Source organism: Pristiophorus japonicus, chromosome 8, assembly GCF_044704955.1.
Source record: "Pristiophorus japonicus isolate sPriJap1 chromosome 8, sPriJap1.hap1, whole genome shotgun sequence".
Lineage (NCBI taxonomy): Eukaryota > Metazoa > Chordata > Chondrichthyes > Pristiophoridae > Pristiophorus > Pristiophorus japonicus.
This window is the reverse complement of record NC_091984.1, coordinates 106,408,064-106,434,951: the sequence shown is the minus strand read 5'-3', so window position 1 is coordinate 106,434,951 and position 26,888 is coordinate 106,408,064. Positions and strand designations below refer to the sequence as shown.

General features: G+C 42.5%; 1 protein-coding gene across 2 annotated transcripts in view; it reads right to left on the bottom strand.

Annotated features, from left to right (window-relative positions):
- LOC139268694 (spindle assembly abnormal protein 6 homolog) overlaps positions 1-26,888 on the bottom strand; it is a 68,065-nt gene that overhangs the window by 30,388 nt on the left and 10,789 nt on the right. For both annotated transcript variants that reach the window (XM_070887254.1, XM_070887255.1), the window contains 8 exons: positions 25,630-25,709; positions 24,630-24,734; positions 23,376-23,547; positions 19,282-19,359; positions 13,359-13,478; positions 8,376-8,567; positions 8,096-8,290; positions 5,527-5,616 (listed from right to left, as the gene is read on the bottom strand). In XM_070887254.1, the coding sequence (XP_070743355.1) occupies positions 5,527-5,616; positions 8,096-8,290; positions 8,376-8,567; positions 13,359-13,478; positions 19,282-19,359; positions 23,376-23,547; positions 24,630-24,734; positions 25,630-25,709 (1,032 nt within the window). The remainder of the gene's footprint in view (positions 1-5,526; positions 5,617-8,095; positions 8,291-8,375; positions 8,568-13,358; positions 13,479-19,281; positions 19,360-23,375; positions 23,548-24,629; positions 24,735-25,629; positions 25,710-26,888) is intronic.

Here is a 26,888-nt window from a genome sequence, read left to right as displayed (position 1 = left end):
TATTTAAATTTGACCGGAAGAACAGAATTAGACAACACAAGCCTCAGGCATGGGTTAAGTTTAGGAGGATTTTATTTTCAGTCCCCACACCACCGTCCCTCCCCCCAAGCAATAGTGGATATGTGGAGGATAATCCTAGTAAAAGAAGCTAATGCTGCATCCACTAACAATTAAAAGAAAAAGGTTGTTCAAATTAATGATTCGAAACAGGGTTGGGAGTCATAAGGACATGTACAGATATAAATAATCAAAATGTACAGAGGAACATGGTGTTCTGGACTTGCTGGAATGCCAAACATCAGACCATGAAAGGCAACAAGTCAGGGGTGGATAGATAGTGCAAAGTTTTGCAGTTATTTTGGAGCTTCATTTTATTTGCTTTCTGAGTAGCAGGAATAAATTCCAGAAGTGAAATGTCTGGGAAAGAGTAAATGTATGGATAGTATTCATGGTAAAGTAGATTGTACATGGTCTATGGAAGCTAGGAGCTTTTCTTTCGACTGTGCTTTATGTTTTTATTTCAAATGCAATAGAAAAATAGCATGAGACATAACTGGAGCAAGTTGAACCAGCAATGGTACATTTACCAATTCACTGTCATAATAAAATCTACTATATACTTAAAGATCTCCCATGACATTGCTCACAAGAAACCCTGGACCTGGATGCAGTTTCTAATGTTTACCATGGTCAGTTAAGCAACGCCTCGATTTTAAAATTCTGATCCTTATTTTCAAATCCCACCATGGCCTCGCCCCACCCTATCTCTGCAATCCCCTCCAGCCCTACAACTCTCCGAGATATCTGTGCTCCTCCAATTCTGGTTATTGAGCATCCCCAATTTTAATCGCTCCACCATTGGCGGCCGTGCCTTCAGCTGCCAAGGCCCTAAGCACTGGCATTCCCTCTCTAAAGCTCTCCATCTCTCTATCCTCCTTTAAGATGGTCCTTAAAACGTACCTCTCATCTGCCCTAATATCTCCTTAGGTGGCTCGGTGTCAAGCCCACGGAATAAAAGGGTCAGTTGCAGCATGGATACAAAATTGGCTAAGTGACAGGAAAGAGAGAGTTGTGGTGAACGGTTGTTGTTCGGACTGGAGCGACATATACAATGCTGTTCCCCAAGGCTTAGCTCTAGGACCACTGCTTTTCTTGATATATATTAATGACTAGGGCGTGGGTGTACAGGACGCAATTTCAAAATTTGCAGAAGACACAAAACTTGGCAGTACAGGTTGAACATCCGAAATACGGAGTTCCGAAATTCGGAATGTTCCGGAATCCGGACACCAGGCCGATCTGTGGCGGGGTTGTCTGGAATCCGGAAAATGTTATGGAATCTGGTCACCCTGCTAAACCGATTACCACTGCGAGCCGGGCCTAGGGAAAATCCAAAAAACAAAAATTCTCAGAACACTCACAAGAATCAAAAAATAAAAACTCCAACCCATCTCTTCTTGCAGGTCTTCACACCCACAGACACCGCTGCTCCTGGGGCCGCAACGCAGGTTTCCCCACCTCCCCCCCAGCATCTTCCCTCGGCCAGCACACGGGTACGCCAAAACTGCAAAGCATAGCGACCACGGCACCCCCAACCTTGCATGCCGGAAAGTCGTTCCGAAATCCGTAAATACCCGAACCTCGACTCGCGCGTTTCCGGGTTCAGGACGTCAGAAAGACGTTCTGAAATCCGGAAATACCCAGAATCATTAATGGCCTCGATCCCGAGGTTTCCGGATTTCGGACACCTGTATAGTGAACAGTGAGAAGAGTGATAAACTTTAGGAAGACAGAGAGGATATATAAACAAAATGGTACAATCTTAAAGGAAGCGCACAAGCAGAGAGACCTGGGAATATGAATGGACAAATCGTTGAAGGTGGCAGGGCAGGTTGAGAAAGCAGTTAAAAAGGCTTACAGGATCCTGGGCTTCATAAATAGGGATATAGAGTACAATAGTATAGAAATTATGATGAACCTATATAAAACACTGGTGCGGCCCCAACTGAAGTACTGTGTCCAATTCTGGGCACCACACTTTAGAAAAGATTTACAAGAATGATTCCAGGAATGAGGGACTTCAGTTATATAGAAACATAGAAAGTAGGTGCAGGAGTAGGCCATTCGGCCCTTCGAGTCTGCACTATCATTCAATATGATCATGGCTAATCATGCAACTTCAGTACCCTATTCCTGCTTTCTCGCCATACCCCTTGATCCCTTTAACCATAAGGGCCACATCTAACTGCCTTTTGAATAAATCTAACGAACTGGCCTCAACAACTTTCTGTGGTAGAGAATTCCACAGGTTCACAATTCTCTGAGTGAAGAAGTTTCTCCTCATCTCGGTCCCAAATGGCTTACCCCTTATCCTTGGACTGTGAGCCCCTGGTTCTGGACTTCCCCAACATTGGGAACATTCTTCCTGCATCTAACCCATCATAATTTTATGTGTTTCTATGAGATCCCCTCTCATTCTTCTAAATTCCAGTGAATATAAGCCTAGTCGATCCAGTCTTTCTTCATATGTCTGTCCTGCCATCAGTCTGGTGAACCTTCGCTGCACTCCCTCAATAGCAAGAATGTCCTTCCTCAGATTAGGAGGCCAAAACTGCACACAATACTCAAGGTGTGGTCTCACCAAGGCCCTGTACAACTGCAGTAAGACCTCCCTGCTCTTATATTCAAATCCCCTCGCTATGAAGGCCAGCATGCCATTTGCTTTCTTTACTGCCTGCTGTACCTGCATGCCTACCTTCAATGACTGATGTACCATGACACTCAGGTCTCGTTGCACCTCCGCTTTTACTAATCTGTTACCATTCAGATAATAATCTGCCTTCCTGTTTTTGCCACCAAAGTGGATAACCTCACACTTATCCACATTATACTGCATCTGCCATGCATTTGCCCATTCACCTAACCTGTCCAAGATCTCCTGCAGCCTCCAAGCATCCTCCTCGCAGTTCGCACTGCCACCCAGCTTAGTGTTACGTTGATAGACTGGAGAAATTGGGGTTATTCTACTTGGAGCAGAGAAGAATGAGAGGAGATTTGATAGAGGTGTTCAAAATCATGAATGTTTGGACAGAGTAGAGATGAACTATTCCCATTGGCAGAAGGGTCGAGAACCAGAGGACACAGATTTAAAGTGATTGGCAAAAGAACCAAAGGCAATATAAGAAAAATTTTATTGTGCAGCAAGTGGTTGGGAACTGGAATGCACTGCCTGAAAGGACGGCAGAGGCAGAGTCAATCTTATCTTTCAAAAGGGAGTTGGATAAGTATTTGAAGGAAAAAGATTTGCAGAGCTCAGGGAAAGGATAAGGGAGCGAGACTAACTGAGAGTCGGCACAAGTTCAACGGGCCGAATGTCCTTTTTCTGTGCTGTAACCATTCTATGATTCGATAAGTTTTGTTTGATAACGCTCCTTAGGATGATTTACTGCATTAAAGGTGCTATAAAAATACAAGTAGTTGTTGTTGTCCTACAATAGCAATTTGCCCTTCAGTGCAATGTAAATTTACAGAAGCAACTTATCACTTGACTGACTGGATAAAAACATTACAGACTGTGCTGATACCAAAAGATATCAATCTCATTATTTACATACCAGTTACCACATTACAAAATTTGGTTAAGTAACTTTGTTTTTCTTTCCCTAAACCTCTTAATTATTAACATTCAGAAATGTTTTTTTTGCTTCACTCCTGTGGTGGATTTACATGCTTAATATATAGGTAGATTAAGGTAGATTATTTATTCTTCCCTCCTCCCTTCCCAAAACCTTACTTCTTTTTCTCGTGATTAAAAAATATATATTTACTCTCCTTATATGCTACATTTAGAGAGCTTGTTAAAGTTGCTATTGGTAAAACACAGTACCAGATATGTTTCCACTGTCTCGTCTCCAATGACCAGCACCTTGAACAGTTAGTCATTTGCCATAGATGCTGGCTGACTGACTCTGACCACAAAGTCCATTCGCAGATACTTCAAACAACCTCCTCTGGGTTCAGCACAAACATTATTCCATCAGCAACAAACATAACCCTCATCACAAATGACATTTTTAGCTCCAAATGTTTATTTAATAAAGACAAACCGTATGAAACACTGCAAGAATATTAAATATTTTTATATTTGTTGCTTTCCCCTGCCATACACACCTCAGTCATCTGTAAATTTTCTACCAGATTGACATGTAATAGGAGCTGTCACAGTACACACAGTATTGTATTCTACAGGAAGAGGTAAAAATTGTAAAAAGCATCACATAAAAGCATCACATATACACACACACACACACACACACACACACAATTGGTAAAACCAAGAACCAAGCCACAGGTGAAATTTGCAGCTCAAACCTGCAGACAGAAAGGCAGGTCTATTTGGAGGAAACTTCTTGTGGGCATTTCTAACATTTAGCTGACCAATTTTAGAGGCAGGTTAATGATTTTATTTTCAAAACTGTGTGTACTTACTTGAATGAAGGAGGAAAACAACAATGGAAAATAGTATGAAGAAATTATTTAAGCAGTTGATTGCTTTGTTTTGTAGTACTATAATTGCATGTTCCAGATTGCTGAATTTTGAAAATAATTAAGTAAATTGATTGGTTGGTTTTGTGATGTTTACTTGTTGCTGATCTGTCTATTAAATTGAATGTTTTTTTGATAGGGTAATATTAATTAATTATGAAGCTAACAACATGGTTAACTTAACAGGGTAGTGGTTATTTAAGCCAACTGTAGTTTGTTTTTGCCTGACAAATGTGTCACACTTTTAGCATGCCTTACTTTGAAGTGCGAAACCATAAATGCACGCTAGACACAAAACTTTAAATTTAATAGATATGGTGTTAACAATCACAAAGGTCAATCCTAATTAATGTCTATTCATTGAATGGGCATTAGTTAAGATTTTCAGAGAAAAAAGGGGAAAAGAAGTAGGAGCAGAAGGCAACCTCAAATAACCAGAGAATTTTAAATCTATCAGTATATCCATTGCCTGGTTCAGTATTACAAAAATATACAAGAGAGGGCCAGTTCAAGAAACTGCACTAAATATATCACATCCTTATAATTACATAATTCAATTACACTCAACCTAGATTTAAGGCAGAAACCCATAAGGGAGGAGGCAAAATTCCTGAACTACTCCTCAACCCATGGGGTGACAGTCAGGTGAGTCATAAGAATGAGGTAAAATCCATTTCACACAATAACATAATGCACTTGGATTGGTGGGAAGCACTATATAGAACAGGCTGACTTAAGAGAATCTTCAAAGATCTGAGTTTATTAATATTTAAGTAAAAGTCTTAAGTATGTATAATTATCAGCCACTCCCATATCTGACTCTCGTACATGTTTAGGAATTCTCCTTCTTCCCCAATATGTTATATTTAGTACATTGTAACAAGCTAAGAAATCAAGAATACAAACCAGTTAGAAAAAAAGATTCTCGTATGCTAAATCTTAATGCTTACAAGTGTTTCCACACACACATAAACTACACACCTTGAGCAGCTCTTCTGACAAAGACTTCACAGTGGATTCCAGTTTTTCCACTTGAACTTGATTCTTCTCTGAGTTTTCTTCAAATGTTAGCTGAAACAATTATAAAGGAACTGAAATGCTATGGTCAAGTTGAGTTTTATTTCATTTCTAGGCAAAACGAGACTCAAATTTCAGTGCTAAATGGATTTTAGATTTTACTACATATGCTGTTTCATGTACATTCTGACAGAAGCAGAACTCCATCATGCCTTCAACAGGATTTTTAAAATGACTTTAGGCACACAAAATAATGTGAGTTTAAGTTTGGCTTCAGCTTAGTTATATCTTTGAAAGAAAATTATTTTGTCTTGCTGAGCAGGACAAAACCAATACAGAGAATTATCTAGCAATATCTATTTCATATGATGTAGCTTGTTTACCTCATTATGGGCCCAAGTTTCCACACGATAAAAAACGAGCGCCCCTCCGAGCTGGGTGCCCGTTTTTCGCGCCTAAAACGGCGCCGGAAAAAAAACGCGCGATTCTGGAGCGCTTTGCAGTTCCTTGTCTGTTTGGCGCGGCGCCTAAGGGGGGCGGATCCTACACTCGCGCCGATTTTGTAAGTGGGAGGGGGCGAGTACCATTTAAGTTAGTTTTTTTCCTGCCAGCAACGCTGCGCGTGCGCGTTGGAGCGTTCGCGCACGCGCAGTGTGAAGGAAACATTGGCACTCAGCCATTTCTGTAGTTCTTTGTAGCTGTTTAATTTTTGAACATTTTTTAATAAAAGCACATTGCCATCAGCACATCAGCACTGAGGCTTCTTGCAGCCTTCTCACTGTCTCCTTCCCCCCCCCCCCCCCGCGGGAACGAACGGGCGCCTCCTCCCCCCCCCCCCCCACGGGAACGAACGGGCGCCTCCTCCCCCCCCCGCGGGAACGAACGGGCGCCTCCTCCCCCCCCCCACGGGAACGAACGGGCGCCTCCTCCCCCCCCCCCCACGGGAACGAACGGGCGCCTCCTCCCCCCCCCCACGGGAACGAACGGGCGCCTCCTCCCCCCCCCCCCCCCCACGGGAACGAACGGGCGCCTCCTCCCCCCCCCCACGGGAACGAACGGGCGCCTCCTCCCCCCCCCCACGGGAACGAACGGGCGCCTCCTCCCCCCCCCCCCCCCCACGGGAACGAACGGGCGCCTCCTCCCCACCACCTCCCCCCCGCGGGAACGAACGGGTGCCTCAACTTGTGAGGCTGACTGCAGCATTCTCCGTGGCTGAAGCACTTTCACACAGGTAGGAAGATGGTTTATTTAATCTTTTCTTTGCTTATAAATGTTTATTCAGGTTGGATTTATTTGTATAATATTTGTAGAAGTATAAATAAGGATTTATTGTAGAATTTAATGACTTCCCTTCCCCCCACCCCACCTCGTTCTGGACGCCTAATTTGTAACCTGCGCCTGATTTTTTAAATGTGTAGAACAGGTTTTTTCAGTTCTACAAAAATCTTCACTTGCTCCATTCTAAGTTAGTTTGGAGTACGTTTTCACTGTGGAAACTTTGAAATCAGGCGTCAGTGGCCGGACACGCCCCCTTTTGAAGAAAAAATTCTGTTCCAAAGTAGAACTGTTCTACCTGACTAGAACTGCAGAAAAAAAAGTGGAGAATTGCGATTTCTAAGATAGTCCGTTCTCCACCAGTTGCTCCTAAAAATCAGGTGCAAATCACGTGGAAACTTGGGCCCATGATGTTGTTGCCCATTGTTGTAAACTAATTGTGTTAGAAGATTACATAACGCCAGGGTCTATATCCCTTTTGAGATGTTAATGCATTTGAGTTCATAAACTAGGGGAAGTAGGTATAGTTAAATCTCTAGTTTGACCTATCAGGAGTCTACTGATCACACCTTATCTGCTGTAGAGGTAAAAATGGTTAAGATCTTCATTGCTTGACAATTGTGAAGAATCTGTTTTATCTTTAAGTGTGCCTGCTGGACGTTAAAGAAAAAACAGGAAAACAGAACAGAACTCAGCAGTTCCTGAGGTCTTTAGTTTCCCACTGCCTATTTCCATTGGTTTTGGCCAAAGAGGGACTCCGTGGAGACATTGCCCATGTAAATTTGTTATCAGATTCAGAAGTTACTGAAAATGACTTCTAAGGTTTTGGATTCTATTGTTTTGAAAACAGTGAAAATAAAGCACTGCGCTGCTGTATACTTATTGTATTTTGCTTCACTAATTATCTTATTTATATATAAATAAAATGGACTTTTAAACTTAACCTGCACTCGGTCTGACATATTTATGCCCTTTTAAAGTTAACAGGATATAAAGCAGTATGCAGCCCATGTGGTCTCTGTTGTATAATCTGACAAGGATAATGTTTAAGCCTGTGTCGCGCTATCCTGTTCAATCACATGTAAGGAAGCAAATTTCCTTTTACGAGGAAACGCGGATCTACTTATGGAAACGGCTTTTTCTTGTTGGGGAGCCCCCAGAACTGTTGTACACATCTCTATGAAAGTCTTACCAACTGCTTACTTTAAAATGTTCAAATACAAAAGTACCATTGGAATGTTGCAAAATATGCATATACCTTTTGTTCCTGAGTAGCTTCCAATACTTCCTTAGTTCTAGAAACCAACTGGTCCTTGTCTTTGATCTCTTGCTCTAAAACAGCAACACGAGTTTGCAGCTGATTAATCAACTTGTCCTTTTCATGGCATTCTGCATCAAGCATTGAATTCTCCCGACGCAACGACTGGACTTCTTGTTTTGCTCTGTGACATTCCTATTAACAAAAATTGCATGGAGAGTTTATTATAACAATGATTACATTTCTCACTTTTCTTAACATAGAATTGAATAATCCTTACATCTTCCAACCCTGAGAGTTTTGCTTTAATTTCTTGGATGATACATTCTGCTTTGTATCGCCTTTCAGTAAGATCTTTGTTTACAGTCTCTAGCTCTGCTAGGCTGGTCTGTAATTGCTGAAGACTTCTCCTGTGACCAGTTTCCAACTCCTTCCTCTGCTGTTCAAACTGCTGTTGCCATTGTGTCTGAGCCTGAATAAAAACAGAAACAGTGCTTAAAAGATGTTCAGTAGCTTGATTCCATGGTCGAGCAAACAGAAAATCTCTTGCTTTATACCTTTTCTCTCATCTGCTTGCTCCACAAAGCCATTTTCATCTGAAAGGCAAATCTTGCCAGTACTGGTTGAACCTCCCTTATCCAGAACCCTCGAGACCTGGCCTGATCTGGATAAGGGATTTTTCTGGATGAGGGGTAGTCACGTTAAATTGGATGGTACAGGTACTGAGCAAGGGGCTGGAAGTGCGGGAGAGAGATCATGGTGGGGGGGGCGGTGGTGGTGGTGCAGGGGATCGCGGGGACAGGCCAGCAATTGCGGGAATCGGCAGTGAGGAAGGACTTCAATTTGTTCATGTCGGAGTTCTGCACATGTGCCATCCGGTGGCCGGGAATGGTTCTGGATGAGGGAGGTTCAACCTGTACAACTCTAATTGGGAATCAGAAAGCAAGTTCATAACAAGAATAAAAGAAACATATATATCAAATTATTGTTCTGAAATCTACAACCATACATCAGGTACAGCCTTGAGTAAGCTCGCGGACCGCCCGACCTGTGTAGAACACCACCGCAGGTCAGGGCTATAAATAGAGCTGGAGCGCCGGGCCCTGGAACATCGTGGCAGAGGTGCGGCAAATGAGGGTACAGGGCTCAAAAAAGAGCCGAGAGCCCAGGGGCAGCACGGACCTGCCCACACTGCGATGTGTGCGCACTAGGTCCGTGCAGTAGAGCAGGTCTCCAGTCATCCTGGTTAATCCTTGTCACTGGATAAAGGCCTAACTCTGTCAAGCCCGTGTGGTGGCTGATGTGGAACGGTCACATGTTAAAAAAAAATTCACGCACGGGCATCTTCCACCCATTCAACTGGAGTTCAGGACTGGAACATCAGGACCTTCATTGAAATATCTGTGAACTCTCGTGGAACCAAGTCATTCTCGGTCGAGGGACCGCCTGTGATGATGATGATGATGATGATGATGATGATGATGATGAGTAAGCTTGACATGATTGAATTTAGGTCACCTAGTCATTTTGGAAAGCAGTTCCAAGCATTTAAGACTTTCTCCTTTCTACTGGCTGAAAAATAACAGAATTATACCACAAGGGAAGAGGGGGGGGAAGAGAGTCTTTGCTCATGCTAATATTTCTTTCAAAAAATAGTTGAATTTGGAAGCCAACTGATTAATTCACCAATCTTTTCTTGACAAGTAGAAGGCAAATGCTGTAATTGATTACAGCTATGAGGCAGAGATTCTGTTTGCTAATACCTATGAAAGAGAGATTGCTAGAGAGAAAGCAGAGTGTGTTTTTCTTCATTATAATTGAAATTTTCAAAGCAAACAAAGTTTCTTCAAGGGAAACAGAAAGGAAGAGGAGGAAACGGGTTGAGGATAAGGAGGCCTCTGGCCATACGCACTAAGGAGGAGTGTCCAATGTCATGAAAGATAAACCTGCATCTTATTTTCCTCGATACCATGAAAATTTGGGGGGAATCCTTACGTTCAGTTTCTTCAAGATGTTGTAATGGCCTCACAGTGTGAAACAGTCCTATTCTTTTCACCAAAACAATGAGAATTTATTTGGAGGTAAAACCTCCTACGCAAGACTGGCTGGCCAATTCCGTCTGTAATGACATGTTCCTTTTCTCTCAATCATCCATGGCTGTAAATCAGTTCTACTCTTTTCAATGAGTAAGTTGGGAATTTGTTTTTTGAAGAGGGAAGTGGAGACACCAGATGCAAGATACCGGCTTGGCTGCTCAGAATCTCTTGATGCTGAAGTGATAGTCTAGATATCCCCAATCATCCAGCTTACACTGTTGGACCACTGTGGGTCTCTTTGAGAATGAATGAAGCAGAATGCAGATTAAGTTTGTAGTGTATAAGACATGCCCAAATTGTTCAACACCATGATTTGAACACCTAAGCATCTAATAGAACATAAGAAATAGGAGCAGGAGTAGGCCATACAGCCCCTCGAGCCTGTTCCGCCATTTAATACGATTATGGCTGATCCGATCATGGACTCAGATCTACTTCCCTGCCCGCTCCCCATAACCCCTTATTCCTTTATCGGCTAAGAAACTATCTATGTCTTAAATTTATTCAATGACCCAGCTTTCAGAGTTCTCTGAGGCAGCGAATTCCATAGATTTACAACCCTCAGAGAAGAAATTCCTTCTCATCCCTGTTTTAAATGGACGGCCCCTTGTTCTAAGATTATGCCCCCTAGTTCTAGTCTCCCCTATCAGTGGAAACATCTTCTCTGCATCCACCTTGTCAAGCCCCCTCATGATCTTATATATTTCGATAAGATCACCGCTCATTCTTCTGAATTCCAATGAGTAGAGGCCCAATCTACTCAAGCTTTCCTCATAAGTCAACCCCCTCATCTCCGGAATCAACCTAGTGAACCTTCTCTGAACTGCCTCCAAAGCAAGTATATCCTTTCTTAAACATGGAAACTAAAACTGTACGCAGTATTCTGTGTGGCCTCACCAATATCATGTATAACTGTAGCAAGACTTCCCTGCTCCATCCCCTTTGCAATAAAGGCCAATGATCACTTGCTGTACCTGCATATTAACCTTTTATGTTTCGTGCACCAGGACCCCCAGGTCCGGCTGTACTTTGTAATTTTTCTCCATTGCACTTGCTCTTTGATTTTTTCTGCCAAAGTGCACAACCTCACACTTTCCAACATTATACTCCATCTGCCAAATTTTTGCCCACTCACTTAGCCTGTTTATGTCCTTTTACAGGTTTCTTGTGTCCTCCTCACACATTGCTTTTCCTCCCATCTTTGTATCGTCAGCAAACTTGGCTATGTTACCCTCAGTTCCTTCATCCAAATTATTAATATAGATTGTAAATAGTTAGGGTCCCAGCACTGATCCGTGTGGCACCCCACTAGTTACTGGTTGCCAACCTGAGAATGAACCATTTATCCCAACTCTCTGTTTTCTGTTAGTTAGCCAATCCTCTAGCCAAACTAATAATATTACCCCCAACCCTGTGAACTTTTATCTTGTGCAGTAACCTTTCATGTGGCACCTTGTCAAATGCCTTCTGGAAGTCCAAATATACCACATCCACTGGTTGGCCTTTATCCACCCTGTTTGTTACATCCTCAAAGAATTCCAGCAAATTTGTCAAACATGACTTCCCCTTCATAAATCCATGCTGATTCTGCCTGACTGAATTATGCTTTTCCAAATGTCCCGCTACTGCTTCTTTAATAATGGACTCCAACATTTTCCCAACCACAGATGTCAGGCTAACTGGTCTATAGTTTCCTGCTTTTTGTATGCCTCCTTTTTTTTTTACAAAATTTTAAATGATTGTTGACATTGTACACCAAAAAAAAGTGCATGTTTTTTTAAGGCCCATGTGACGTGCATTAAGTGCATCGTTCCGGGGTATTGTTTTTAAAAGTTTCAAAAATTGCACACTATTTATTTTGTAAATGTGCTGGGACCTCCCCAGAATCCAGGGAATTTTGGTAAATTATAACCAATGCATCCACAATCCTTGCCGCTACTTCTCTTAAGACCCTAGGATGCAAGCCATCAGGTCCAGGGGATTTATCTGCCTTTAGTCCCATTATCTTACTGAGTACCACCTCCTTAGTGATTGTGATTGTGTTAAGTTCCTCCCCCCCCCCCACCCCGCCGCCCCATAACTATCCACTGTTGGGATATTTTTAGTGTCCTCTACTGTAAAGACTGATACAAAATATTTGTTCATGTTTCTGCCATCTCCATGTTCCCCATCACTAATTCCTCGCTCTCGTCCTCTAAGGGACCAACATTTACTTTAGCCACTTTTTTCCTTTTTATATACCTGTAGAAACTCTTGCTATCTGTTTTTATATTTCGTGCTAGTTTACTTTCATAGACTATCTTCCCTTTCTTAATCATTTTTTTAGTCATTCTTTGCTGGTTTTTAAAAGCTTCCCAATCTTCAGTCCTCCCACTAGTTTTGGCCACTTTATATGTCCTTGTTTTTAATTGGATACCATCCTTTATTTCTTTAGTTAGCCACGGATGGCTAACTTTTATTCACACCCTTTCCTCCTCACTGGAATATATTTTTCTTGAGAGTTATGAAATATCTCCTTAAATGTGCGCCACTGTTCATCAACCATCCTACACTTTAATCTATTTTCCCAGTCCACTTTAGCCAACTCTGCCCTCATACCTTTGTAGTCTCCTTTATTTAAGCTTAGTACGCTGGTTTGAGATCCAACTTTTTCACCCTCCATCTGAATTTGAAGTTCAACCATGCTATGGTCACTCATTCCAAGGGGATCCTTTACTCGGAGATTGTTTATTAAAGGGTTCCCTTTGGCCATATGTGGAATGAAGGACCAAGCTATGCGGTAGATTTGTAACAAAAAGGGAAAACAGTTATTGGACACTGGGCTTCTTTCCACCGAGCTCCATATAACCATGCAAACTAATGCCCTGAAGGGTAGAATGGTCCTAGCTGGGGTGTGTGCGTGTCAGATAACCAAAACAATTGTAGTGGCAGAGTATTTCTACTGCAAATGACTGTGGCTTGAATTAACACTCATCAGTAACTTATTACCCGGACAGTAATATGACATGAAAAGTTACAGGGTGTCATCCATGGGAGTGGGACTTAATGGACAGCTTTCCTACCATAAATGTGCTGATGGTTGCACTCATGATTGTCAGAACTGACATACCTCCCTGATCATAGCAACATACTGTCACCACCCCTCGCCCCAGAAAAAGGTGTCTTACCTGGTATGATTTTTTTCTCTCGGTTGTTAGTTCTTGAGAATACCGGTCATTTATTGTTGCTGTATGTGTTGTCCATTCATTTCGCAACCTGTCTAGTTCACTACTCTTTTCTGACAAAGCCTAAATAAAATTTCACAAGGATCAAATTATACTCAGTTACAAATTATGTAACAAAAAGGTGACAGTAGTTTGGTACACAGTAATCAGATCGGAAATTTTTTAGCAACTGGAAAAAGTTAAATCAAGAATTTAAATTATGTCTTTCCTGCATTTTCATGTGTTACACTAAAGCAACACCCAGAGTTTACTTTAAACTATATGTAAATAAATCCAAAATGGGATATATGCAAATAAATGCAAATTAGCAGGTTATACAAATGATCTGCAGTTGAATATTTTTATTGGACTTGCATTGCACAGAATCCAACAACAGGGCGTATTATGCATTGAAGTAACAAGCACAGCCAACAGATGGAATGCAATTTCAATGCCCTGCTCCAAAGCCCAACTGGGGCTAGACCTTCCACTATGATCACTATTGCCCAAAAATGGGCGATATTTCCAGCCTTCGTGCTTTTTTTATTTTTCAGGATCGCTGGAATATCGCCCATTTTAAAAACCGCTGGTTTCGCCTTTTTAGTTTGGGCGATAGCCTTAGCGATGTGAAATGGGCGATAGCGATGTATTCAGTCGTGCAAGGCTGGTGTCCATAGCAACGGCCGTTCTGCACATCCGCATTTCTTTTCAGGCAAAGTACTTTCCCAAGATTCGGGAGGTCAGGGATCATCTGCACATGCTCAGAAGGCAAAGAGAGGGAGAGAGAGAAGGAAGGTTTGTGTCGAGGCATTTTTTTGAAGGAATTGATAAACGGATAAGATGGAGATGGAGCACGAGGAGTCAGAAGAGAGTGTTGAGGAGGTTGCAGGAAGAAGGAGGGCAAAAGCCTTCTCTGAAGAGGCGAATGAGGCCTTAGTCCACAAGGTGGAGACTCGGTGGGGCCAATTAACCCGAGGCGGGAATGGGAAACCTCCCCGCCCCGGATATACCAGAGAATATGGGCGGATATCACTGCTATTGTGTCATCTGTGGCCCACGATAGGCGAGAGGCAGACCAGTGCCGCAAGCGCTGGAACAGTCTTGTTTCATCGGCAAGAGTAAGTATTAAATTATTCAATTTATAATTGTAATGATGCACTGACTCATTAATTAGAATGTAAATCTGCTGGATTGTAATTAAGCTGGGTAATCTTGGGTAGCTTCCCTAGTAAGATTTGGACTGGGGTCGGAACCTACGCCCTTTTACTCTGATGTTGCTGAGATGCCTTAAACTTAATCAACAGTATTAATTATTATTTAAATACTTTGATCGAAAATTGGGGCCAAAGGAATGACTGGAAACAGACAGAACACAAACACTCAGCATTTCTACCACTTTAGTTTCGAAGAAGAATTATTATATCGCTGCTTGTGTGCTGTGAGCAACTCTTTAACTTGGGCACCTTCTCCTTCTTGGTTAGGTTGGTGGATGGGACACGACTGAGCAATGAGGGGTTCAGTCAGCTTTTCCCAAACTGTGTGAGTCTCTCCGGATGCTGTCAGTTACAGAATGACCCAGCCTGGACTGGGGAGAGCTGCCCTGGCTCACTTTATGCTCCGGGACACTTTGGGACATTAGCTCCAGCCACACAGAGGTCTTCAAGCACAGCCCAGGGACACGGTGCCCCCTCCCATTACGGTCCTGTCATTGCCGAGCTCACCAGCTCAAAAGCGGTCCTGATTCCCCCCCTCGGGGACCTCGATTCCAATAAACCGCCTCACTCCCCTCAGCCGCTGAATGGCACGGCCCGTGGATGGGGCCTTTCCTGGAGATTGTACGTGAGGGTTGGTGTCAAGCATTAGTTCCTAAACATGATCTTATTAAATATTTTCCCTGAACGTAGATGTTATAACCATGCATCCATTGGATATAAACCGTATTAGCATATAACGTTAACGTTAACAATGAATAGCATGTGGGGTGACTAATTGTGGATTACAATATCTGTTGTGTTTCCATAATAGTAACTAGGCAATTAGCTTATGCCATGCTCTTGTCACGTTTGCAGAGGAAGATATCTAAGAAACAGGCGGAGCGCAGGCGAACTGGAGGAGGGCCCGCTGACCTGTACCCTATACCCAATGACCGATGATCTGGAAGAGCGTGCCGCAGCCTTAGTGGCACGCATAATCGTTCTGCCACCCGTGGTGGTGCAGATCCCGTTGTTGCGCCACAGGAGTAATGTGTAAACCAGTGGTAATTTAAAGTAATTTAATGTAATTTGATTATAATATATGAATTATGTCATGTTATGCATGCAGCTTCTGTACTCTTCTGTACTCTCATGTTAATCATATGTAACATCTCTCGTTCACATTTATTGCAGTAGTGTTGCTCCTCGTACATATGCCAGCACAGTGCAAGCATTCTCATGTCTCCCCTTCTCTTCTTACGAACCTCAATTATGTTTTCCAACTCCACAGGGAAGCCCCTGGACATCACCCCTACCGCTGCAGGCCGTGCTCACCACGGGGGAAGAAGAAGAACAAGATACGACCGAGGAGGAGGATGATGAGCCAGAAGGTTCATCTGTGGTACCTGCGGCCACGTCATCTTCAACAGATGAAGTAGCAAGGCCAAGCAGCTTGCAGCAAGGCACGCCGAGTTGTCCAGTGTCTACGCCGACCCCACGGAGGTTGGGTTTGTGAGGTAGGCACACGCTGCGACGGGCAGATGTCAACGAGGACATGGTGTCACTGTTGAAGGCAAGCATCGACATAGGTCGAGAGCTCCTCCAGGCGATTGGTGGGTTGACTGGCAACATTGCCACACTATCTTCCAGAATATCAGAGGATATAGGATAAAGGGCTACGGCAATGGGGCGAACTACCGACTCTATGTCGATGCCTTGCGGCATGCGATAGTTTCGGGATATGGCACTGCACCCCAAGGTGCGGTACCACCATCCAGCACGCACGACAGATACGAGATAGGAGGAAGAAGTTCCTTCTGACTCGGAAGATGTTTCTTCGCAAACGTTTCTCCTTGATCCACTGAGGTCATTCTGCCAACGTCACCCCCACCACCACCCCCCCCCCCAAACAGCCCTTGAGGTGCTCTGCTACAAGACATTTTGGTCCCGTTACTAGGGGATTAAGTGGGAAAAGGGGAGTTACGACGCGGGGGGGGGCGGTGTCAAGTTAGAGGAGGGAAATGTGGCCGCAGGTAGGGAGGGGAGAGGGCGTATATTATTGTTATATTATTATTTTTAGAAATTTGTTGATTGTTGGGGATGGTGGGAGAGTGCTATTGTTATATTGTTGAAAAAATGTTGTCACTGTTGGGGTTGGGGGGGGGGGGGTGCTATAGTTTGTTTTAAAATATTTTAAATCAGTTTGTTAAATTATTAAAAAATTTTATTTAACTTTACAATTGTTGTGAAGTGTCTTCTAATAACATAAGGTAAAACATCAATACAAGGGTTGCAAACAATGGCCATGGTCAGGCCAGGCAAGGATGAAACGTAAGCAACTGTAACTGCCACCAACATAACTTCATGCAAAGTGTTCATTTATGAGTTGCTGATGCACCAGTTTTACAGCTGCGTAACTACCATGGGGCTTTTCCAGTGGTGTGGGCGTGCGTGGGGGCATGGGTTCATCGCCAGGCTGATTGCCCTCCCCGAGGTCCTCGTCCTCCTCCCCTCTCTCCTGAGGTGGACCGGCAGTCCTAATTGGCAATTGTTGTCCTCACCTGATAGCTAGGTTTTGCAACATGCAGCACACCACAATGAATTCAGCGACCTGCTCAGGGTGGTATTGTAGGTTGCCTCCTGAGTGGTCCAGGCATCTGAAGCGCTGCTTCAGAACTCCAATTGTCTTTTCAAAGATATTGCGTGTGGCTGTATGGCTTTCGTTGTAGCGTTTCTCAGCTTCTGTCTGGGGCTTATGCAGGGGGGGTCATGAGCCAGCTGGCAAAGCCATCACCTTTATCCCCAGCATCCAACCGTAACCTTGTGGCTGGCTCTTAAACAGATCAGAGACAGTGCTCTCATGCAAGATGTGCGCATCATGTTAGCTCCCTGGAAAATTTGCATTTACTGCCATGATTATTTGCTTGTAGTCGACAACGAACTGCACATTCAAGGAGTGGAATCCCTTTCGGTTCCGAAACACCTCTGCATCCTGTAAAGGTGCGCGCAGGATGATGTGTGTACAGTTTATTGCTCCCTGCACCTTGGGGAAGTTTGCTATTTTCGAGAAACCCAAAGCACTCTCACTCTGTGCCTCCCTGGTCATAGGGAAGTTTATAAAGTCCATCCTGCATGCGTAAAGGGCTTCAGTCACCTGTCAAATGCAGCAATGTGTGGCGTGCTGAGAGATACCGCAAATGTCGCCAGCTGAGGCCTGAAAGGAGCCCGATGCGTAGAAGGAAAGCGCTGCAGTAATCGTAACCTCAACGGGCAGTGTGATCCTGATGGTGCTGGTAGGCTGCAGATCTCCCTTAATTAACTGGCATATCTCACTGATGACATCCTTTCAGAATCGCAGCATTCTAATGCATGTGTTATCGGACAAGTACAGGTATGATTACTTATCCCTATAAATGTGTTGGGTGTAACATCTGCTCCTCCTCAGCAGTCTGCCACCTCTTGGATTGGGCACATAATGCTCTTCAATGAACCTTCTCCCATCTCTAATCTGCAGCATGTGTGTAGTCATCAAATACTGGTTGAGAAATGACAGGTCCCATCACTATAAATGCCCTAATCTGTCTTCTTAAATTGTCCTCAACAAATACAATGTGATTAGATGATTGGCAAGATTCAAAAACGCCCTTAAAATCACTCATGAATTACTTCTCCTCCCAACCACTTCAAGCAGCTTTTTATTAAAGATTCTCCGAGTTACAAAATGACGTCCATACTACTGAGTTAAGGTCAGGTGAGTGCAGCTTTTCTTGAGCGTCTTTTTGAGCTAGCGATCATTTGGGCGAATTATGGGTGAAATGTCAAAAGCAGTGCTCGGCAATAATCGGGTGCTCATTTCCATTATAAATTCCATTCTGTGCCTTGCACGAGGATGGGGTCATTTTTTTTTTTATAAATAGGCCGGGCGATGCAGCTCATTCCTGTATGCTGAAAGTTGCACCGGTGATAAATGGGCAATAATCGGGCTCTAGTTTCCATTTATCATCAAATATGGGCGATAGCCTGAATCTCAGTACTTATATGGGCGTTAAATGGACAATGATGTGCCGAAAGTCTAGCCTATGCTGTTATAGAGAGCACAGCCCAGGTACTTACCCAGAGGGAAGGAGAAAAAAATGGAAGGGTCGTTATTACCAGACCACTTTCATTTAACTCCTAGTGACCAGCTCAAGAGTAGTAGAGAAGAAGCTTGGAAGCAGCTCATCCACTCGCTCGCAACCAAAGTCACGTATGCCTGGAGGGATCAGAAGTACAACTTCTGTAAGTCTTTCTTTATTCTAGCGACTGGGATAAGTTTCATGAAAAACCTTATTACTGCTGTCTTATTGCCACCTAATAAACAGAAGAAGTCAGAAAAACAGGGAAGGCGATTAAAGAATAACATACCCTCGAAGGAATTCATTGCAGTTACCAATAAACACACATTCTAAATTATAAACTATGCGATTTTACTGATTAGTTTATTTTTAACTTACAATTCTGCTAAACTGAATTATGCAAAATTATATTACATTCCAGAGATTTTTGAAGTTGGGGAATTGAAGGAAATGATTAATGTACACAAGGCTAAATAAATCACGCAAAAGTCTTCTGCAATATATGTCAAAGACGTTAAGTGAAAATTCAGTAAGATTCTGAAAACTGACCACTATCTAATTGGTGAAAGTTCAATGTACCTGTTGTGCGCAATTTAATTGCCTGGTAAGGTCTTCTTCAGTTTTTCTAAACTTTTGTTCCAACAACAACTTTTCATCCTACAAACAGAGGAAATAGTAAGTGAATTGGGACTTGGATATGTGATAAAAGCAAACAGAGAGATGCCTGTTCATTCTTTTCCACTATTCCCTGGACTCAAATGTGTCCTCCAAGCAACAGTGCCCGATAGTAGAACTGTTCATGTACCATCAACACCATTATGTGAACAGCTGGCACAAAGCACAATTCAGGTGAAGCAAGCTGATTGTCTGTCTCTTTCTTTCCCCGACACCTCTAATACTTTTATAGAAATTAAGGACAATGGCTAAACAAAAGGCGGGTTAATGGGTAGAAAAAACTCTGTCAAACCTAACAGGCTGAATAAGATTTTTTTTTAAAATTTATTTTATGGCAGTAATCATTTTACATGCATTTGGTAAGCAATACAACTAGCATCAAACTGTGCAGTATAATTTTAGAATGGCAGTCTAAAGTAATGCTTAAAGACCAATTTCATGGTATTGACAAAACCAGCATAGATATTTTCCTGGAAGAGTTTGTAACAAATCAGATTACATTTATATAAAAATCTTATAGAACCATAAACACGTCAAAGACAAACATATAGATCAATATGCCAGTTCATTGGATATATTCAAGAGGGAGTTAGATATGGCCCTTACGGCTAAAGGGATCAAGGGGTGTGGAGAGAAAGCAGGAAAAGGGTACCGAGGGAATGATCAGCCATGATCTTATTGAATGGTGGTGCAGGCTCAAAGGGCCGAATGGCCTACACCTGCACCTAATTTATTTGTTTCTATCTTAAACATACTATTTAAAGAGTTCAACAGGTTTTTCTATTAAGTCAATAGTGGAAAACTTGCAATATTTAGATCTTGCTATAGAAATAGAAACGTTCAGTATTGCCCAGAATGTTCAGTAGAGCATGGTCAGAATAGGAATTAATGCTATTCCTTTTGCACAAAATCTAGACTTTATGGTGCTCAGCATAGGCTATAAAGGAACATTAGCAGCTACAGATTCAGCAAAGTGAATCTAATTTTAGCCCTGTATGCATTCTGACCAGCAACGGTTAATAACATAATCCATCTTTCACAAAAGTGTTTCATTTTTTGTTAGTTACAATACACACATGGTTAAGATTATGTCCATCCACAGGACAAATCCAATCTGGCCAATTCTGCCCCATCAGCCTACTTTTAATCATCAGCAAAGTGATGGAAAGTGTCACTGACAGTGCGATCAAATGGCACTTACCAATAACCATAGTCCACATGCCAGACACGAGACTCCCAAAGCAAATGCTCAGATCTCCTTCACAGCAAACAAGCCAAAAGTGGGCAGCGGAAACACTACAAGGACACCCTCAAAACCTCCCTGATAAAGTGCCACATCCCCACTGACACCTGGGAGTCCCTGGCACAAGACCGCCCTAAGTGGAGGAAATGCATCAGAGAGGGCGCTGAGCACCTCGAGTCTCAACGCCGAGAGTGTGCAGAAATCAAGCGCAGACAGCGAAAAGAGCATGCGGCAAACCAGTCCCACCCACCCCTTCCCTCAACAACTATCTGTTCCACCTGTGACAGAGTCTGTGGCTCTCGTATTGGACTGTTCAGCCACCAAAGAACTCACTTCAGGAGTGGATTCTGAGGGACTGCCCATGATGATGATGATGACCAATAATCTGCTCACCGATGCTCAGTTTGGGTTCCGCCAGAACTACTTGGCTCCACACCTCATTACAGCCTTGGTCCAAACATGGACAAAAGAGCTGAATTCCAGAGGTGAGGCAAGAGTTACTGCCCTTAACATAAAGGCAGCATTTGACTGAGTGTAGCATCAAGGAGCCCTCGTAAAATTGAGGTCAATAGAAATCAGGGAGAAATCTCTCCACTGGCTGGAGTCATACCTAGGGGTTCAGTACTGGACTAGCAATCCAGTACATGTACAGTAGACACCTCAAGTCGCTGAAGAAATACCACCTATGATGTCTCCGCAAGATCTTGCAAATCCCCTGGGAGGACAGACGCACCAATGTTAGTGTCCTCGACCAGACCAACATCCCCAACATTGAAGCACTGACCACATCTGATCAGCTCCGCTGGGCAGGCCACAGAGTTCGCATGCCAGACACGAGACTCCCAAAGCAAGCGCTCTACTCAGAACTCCTTCACGGCAAACGAGCCAAAGGTGGGCAAAGGAAACGTTACAAGGACACCCTCAAAGTCTCCCTGATAAAGTACAACATCCCCACTGACACCTGAGAGTCCCTGACCAAAGACCACCTCAAGTGGAGGAAGTGCATCCGGGAGGGCGCGAGCACCTCGAGTCTCATCGCCAAGAGCATGCAGAAACTAAACGCAGCGGAAAGAGCATGCGGAAAACCAGTCCCACCCCTCCCTTTCCCTCAACGACTATCTGTCCCACCTGTGACAGGGACTGCGGTACTCGTATTGGACTGTTCAGCCACCGAAGGACTCATTTTTAGAATGGAAGCAAGTCAATTCCGAGGGACTGCCTATGATGATGAGCAATCCAGAGACCTGGAGTAATACTCCAGAGAATGCAAGTTCAATAGAATTTTGAGAATTTAAATTCAAAAAGGAAATCTGAAAATAAAAAGCTGGTATCAGAAAAATTGACCACGAAGCTGTCGAATTGTTGTATAAATCAAACTCGTTCACGAATGTCCTTTAGGGAAGGAAACCTGACATCCTGGCCTATATATGGACCTAATTTTGGCCATGACTTGCTCCAATTTTTTTGGAGCAAGTTGGTTTTTCTGGTGTAAGTTAAAAAACGCCATTTTTCTCAATAAACTTGCTCCAGAGTAACTCAGTTGGGTCCGATTTTTTTTAGTTGAGTTTTTTTTCCAAAAGGGGGCATTCCCAGCCATTTACATCAGTTTTGGCAATTTATGCCACTTTGGCCAGCTAAAACTTACTCCAAATCGACTTAGGTCAGCATATGTGGCCAGCTCTGAAAAACATTGCGGGCAGTTAAGAATTTGGCGCAGGTTAGTACATTTAAAGCACCAAGACTTACAAAGCAATAAACAAAAGCACAAAAATAAGCATTCAATAATAAAAAATGCAAGGAAGCTGAGAGGACCTGCACCAAGACTTACAAAGCACTAAACAAACCACAAAAAGTAATAAGCAATCAATAATAAAAAATAGAAGTCCTACCTTTATGCCAGAAACAAGATTTCTTTTAAGTTGCCCCCCGCCCCGCCCCATCAAAACTCTCCTCCTCCCCCTCCCTCGAATCAAAACTCTCCTCATTAAACAAAGCACAACCATCAATAAATAAAAAATAAAACTCAAGTCCTACCTCGGCCCGGGAAGTCAGCGGGCCGGTCGGCCTGTGCGGGAGGCCACTTGGCCAGGGATAGGGTCCTGCTCACAGCCCGCAGGACATGCTGGGAGGACGAGGAGCATGCGCGCAGACTCCACTGCGCATGCACGCAGCTGCCGGCAATGTTTTCTGCGCTGGGCTGTTGCTCCGCCCCCCCCCCCCCCCCACTGCACTTTGTACGCCACGCAGGTACACCAGAGACTTGGCAGAGCGGGCAGGATGGGGCCACTTTCTTTCGGTGCCGTTTCCAGCGCACAAAGTCGCCGCATTTAGGGTATGTGCGCCGAAAAAAGGGGTTGGGAAAAATTGGGCCCTATGATGCCAGTCCACACCAACGAGACTCTTAACCACCCTCTGAAGTGGCCTAGCAAGCCACTCAGTTGTATCAAACCGCTCAAAGAAGAAAGTCCACCATCACCTTCTCAGGGCAACTAATAATGGGCAATAAATGCCGGCCATGCTAGTGACACCCACATCTCAAGAATGAATTAAACAAACGAACAGGTAAGGGGCAAGTTCAGAACTGATTTCAAGAAGCAATTTTTTATGCAAACGGTGATGAATACCTGGAAAGGTCTTCCGGTAGTGGGGACAAATACTCTGAAATAATTGATGTCCAGGTGACCTCCCTCATTTGTATTTACCTTTGTGAAAAATGTTCATTTCTTTGTATGAGCACATACAAAACACATCTTACCTTTATACATTTTAAACAGGTAGCTAAGTATTTCTTTATTTCCACATCTGTTCCATGTAGTAATTTTAGAGAAAGGTGATTCAAGTGTTTGAAAGCATTGGTCTCCACAACATTTAAGTAGGCAGGTGTATAGTCAAATACTGGTGCTGAAGAAACTAACTGCAGCAGGAATCTGGAAGACACACAAGTGTTTATACTACATTTGCCTAAATTTAATTTACAAAAAAAGGAGTAAAGAAATAACATTCAGATATAGTTCCAGCACATTACAGCTCAGTAACTCTGGGTTGTTAATGATACTCACAAAGTAAATGAAACAAAACAAAAAAAAAACTTCTCTTAGACCCGAGAAAGAGATCTGAAGACAGAACTTAGTTGAAGGATACCTGTGCAATAGCCTTTAAGGCGATAATTTGTAGTTGCTGACAAGAGGATTAGCTCAAGATCCTCAATAGCCAAGGGGCTGCTAGCAGGAATGTGGGTACGCTACTCCATGTCTTTTGATCTTGCCAAATAGTCTGGACATATTGGACTTTTTTAATGTATTACAGACACCATGAAGTTCAGTTGAATCCTAATCATTACCATTGGACTCTTTGAAATGGCTGACTATTAAGGTTTTTGTTATTTATTGCTAAACTCTGCAGACTGTTGCAGTGTGTACTGGACAAACATTGCCAAATATGATGTTCTGCCTCAGGTTTCATCTATATTCCTTTTGTAAGCAGTGTCCGGAGTAACCGAAGGCTGTGTCGATTTGCAACACTAGTGGGCTGGACCAGATTTCTGATTGGAGGAAATGTGGTTCAGGCTGGATGCATGCACAGCTGCAACATTGGGTGCGCATGCACAGCTCCGGTGGGGGTATTTAGGCTCGCCCGCCAGACGCCATGCCAGCAGTACAACGACATATATCTGGTTTCCTCCCCTTCCTAATTGCTTATTGAAGATACCTTTATTTTACTTCATCTTATACTTTGCTTATACATTTTCATGGTATGGTTCTTTATTATAGTTATTCTTAATGTTACACTTATTCTTTTACCTTCTTTCTGTCTGTTAACATAAGTTCTGTCTTTTACCATCTCAACACACACATTTAAAAACATATATATTTTACACATTGTATTGCTTGTGAACATTCTTTAGACTAATTCTGGTATTAAATGAAATTTATATTGCAACATCAATCTTTTATTCTTTGAAAAAAGTCAAACCTTGCAGCTATACTGCACATTTCAAAACACCACTCACCTCGGAACATCTTTGCTCTGCTCTTGGATACACTGCTGTAGAAGGTCTATAAATTTTTGTGGAAATGCAGAAAAATCTATTAAGAGCCCCTGCTGATGTTTTAAGCTATGAATGGAGACATGATAAATCAAAATTATCAATTAAATACTGCAGACTACATTTAAGTTACCTCAAATATTTACAACAATCATAAATGTTCAGCAATCTAAAAGATGAAACATTAATCTGCCATTTCTTACAATGCTATTCAAGTTCTCTTTGCAGTTAAAAGAATTGAGCCTGAACGTTCTTGTTTACTGGAAATGTAATACCCAACACTTTTGCTGAGTTTGAAGCAGGCTGCACAATTCTGGTTTTAGCACTATTGGAAGGCAATATATCTTGAGCATATCACTGGAAACCTTCTATAGCATTTGGCACACATCATGAAACGAGGAGCTGCCATTAGCCAATGTTAGGTTGATTGAATTGCAGTCAAATATTGAGGTGCTAATAAAAAAAGTAGATCAGCAGCCAAAACAACTTTTCCAAAGTTGATTGAAATTTAAAAAAACAGTTATTAACCTTTTAAAAAAACATTTACGGCACTAAGAACTATACATTGCAAACTACACTGTTTTACAACACGGAGATACCAAAAAACAGTAAACAGTCGAGGCTGCTTCAGGAGAAAAAGAATGATGAACAGGATTCAAAATAAAGCCTTCTATACAAAAGAGTAAATGAAGATATCTAAGCAGCACCACCGAAGTGTAAGGTTTTAGAGAGAGACAGTGTTTCTATGTGACTTTATGCTACGATTAACAGCAATTCTTATTTCTATTTGGAATCTGAACAAGTGAGGAAGTGCTCCCTCATAGCACATTGTAATTTGTGTAGCATGCTTTTCTTGGCATTAAACTACAGTCAAGCTGAAAAATATAATCTTTAAACAAACTGCACTATATCAAAATAAGAGCATCACTAAATATAGTAAATATGTATGTAAACTATTGCTTACCTCTGAAAATCTTCTTCTGTAATTATCAAGTTATAAAGGAAAAATGGATCTATATCGTCTGTTAACCGGACTACCAAATCCTGCAATTAAAAAAACTAATTTACTGAAGTTGTTTCGCTGGTTAGAAGTGCTAGCGGTACAATTAGTACACTAAACTTGCAAAAATGACTTACATTTAATTCCACTAGGACAAATCTGATCATAAATACCATTGTACTTTCCAACAAGTCCTTCCATCACAAATATTTTTAAAGTCACTTTTTAAATCTATTTGGAAATTTAAACATTAGACCTGCCCAGGCCAATTGGTTATTTATATTTGCCGTTATGCACTACAATACAAACAGTATTTCAATAATAACATTCTCAAATTGTTGGCCTCTTATCACTTCAATACCACTCCTGCTTAAGTATGGTTCTTAAATGCCAGTCATCCTCTGGTACCTCACCCAAGCGATCATTCATGTGTGACCCTAGAAAGTGATGAAAGCATACGTGTGGGTCTCAAGTGGAGACAAAAATTGGGCTGTGATGCCCGCCCTTATAAAAAGTTTGAAACTGTCAAGGCTCATATATGAATAAAGGTGATTCTCACCCTAGTAAGGAATTAATACCTTTAAGTGGACGGACTCCACTTAAACCAGGCTAGAGCCAGTGTCCTGGCAAATTGAATAACTAGGGCTTTAAACGAATGGGGGCGGGGGGGGGGGGGGGGGAGGATTCAGGAAAGGGTAATTTCAAAAGCATTAAGAGAAATGTCAAAGCTGTAGAGCAGAGTAGCGATTTGGGTAAAAATAAGCAGATTGGATCAGGAAGGGACAGAGAGCTTAACAAAGGATATAGAGCATTAGAGACTAAGGCGTCATCAGGGAAAAATAGAAAACAGTTAAAGCTAAAGGTTCTATGGGTTGGATTTTGGGGTTTTTGGATTTTGAGGCGTTAATCGCGGCGGGATGTTAAAAGTTAGCACCTGAAAATAGGTTGCGCCTCCGACTGCAAGTTTCAGCGAAAATGTAAATTGGAGGAGCGTTGGCGTTAAGTCAGGCGTTATACAACGGACTTTGTGCGCCCAAGCCGAAACTTGCGGCGGTAAAGAAGTTTAATTGTTGTTTAGTGCCCTGCAACATAACGTAGTATATTGTATGGTTTTATTTTGCTGGGGAGTGTTTTTGTGAATTTGTTGCAATAAAATTTATGACTCATCATTTGTCTTTGGTGTCTTATGCATCATTCCAACGTTCACCGGAGATGTGCCTTTA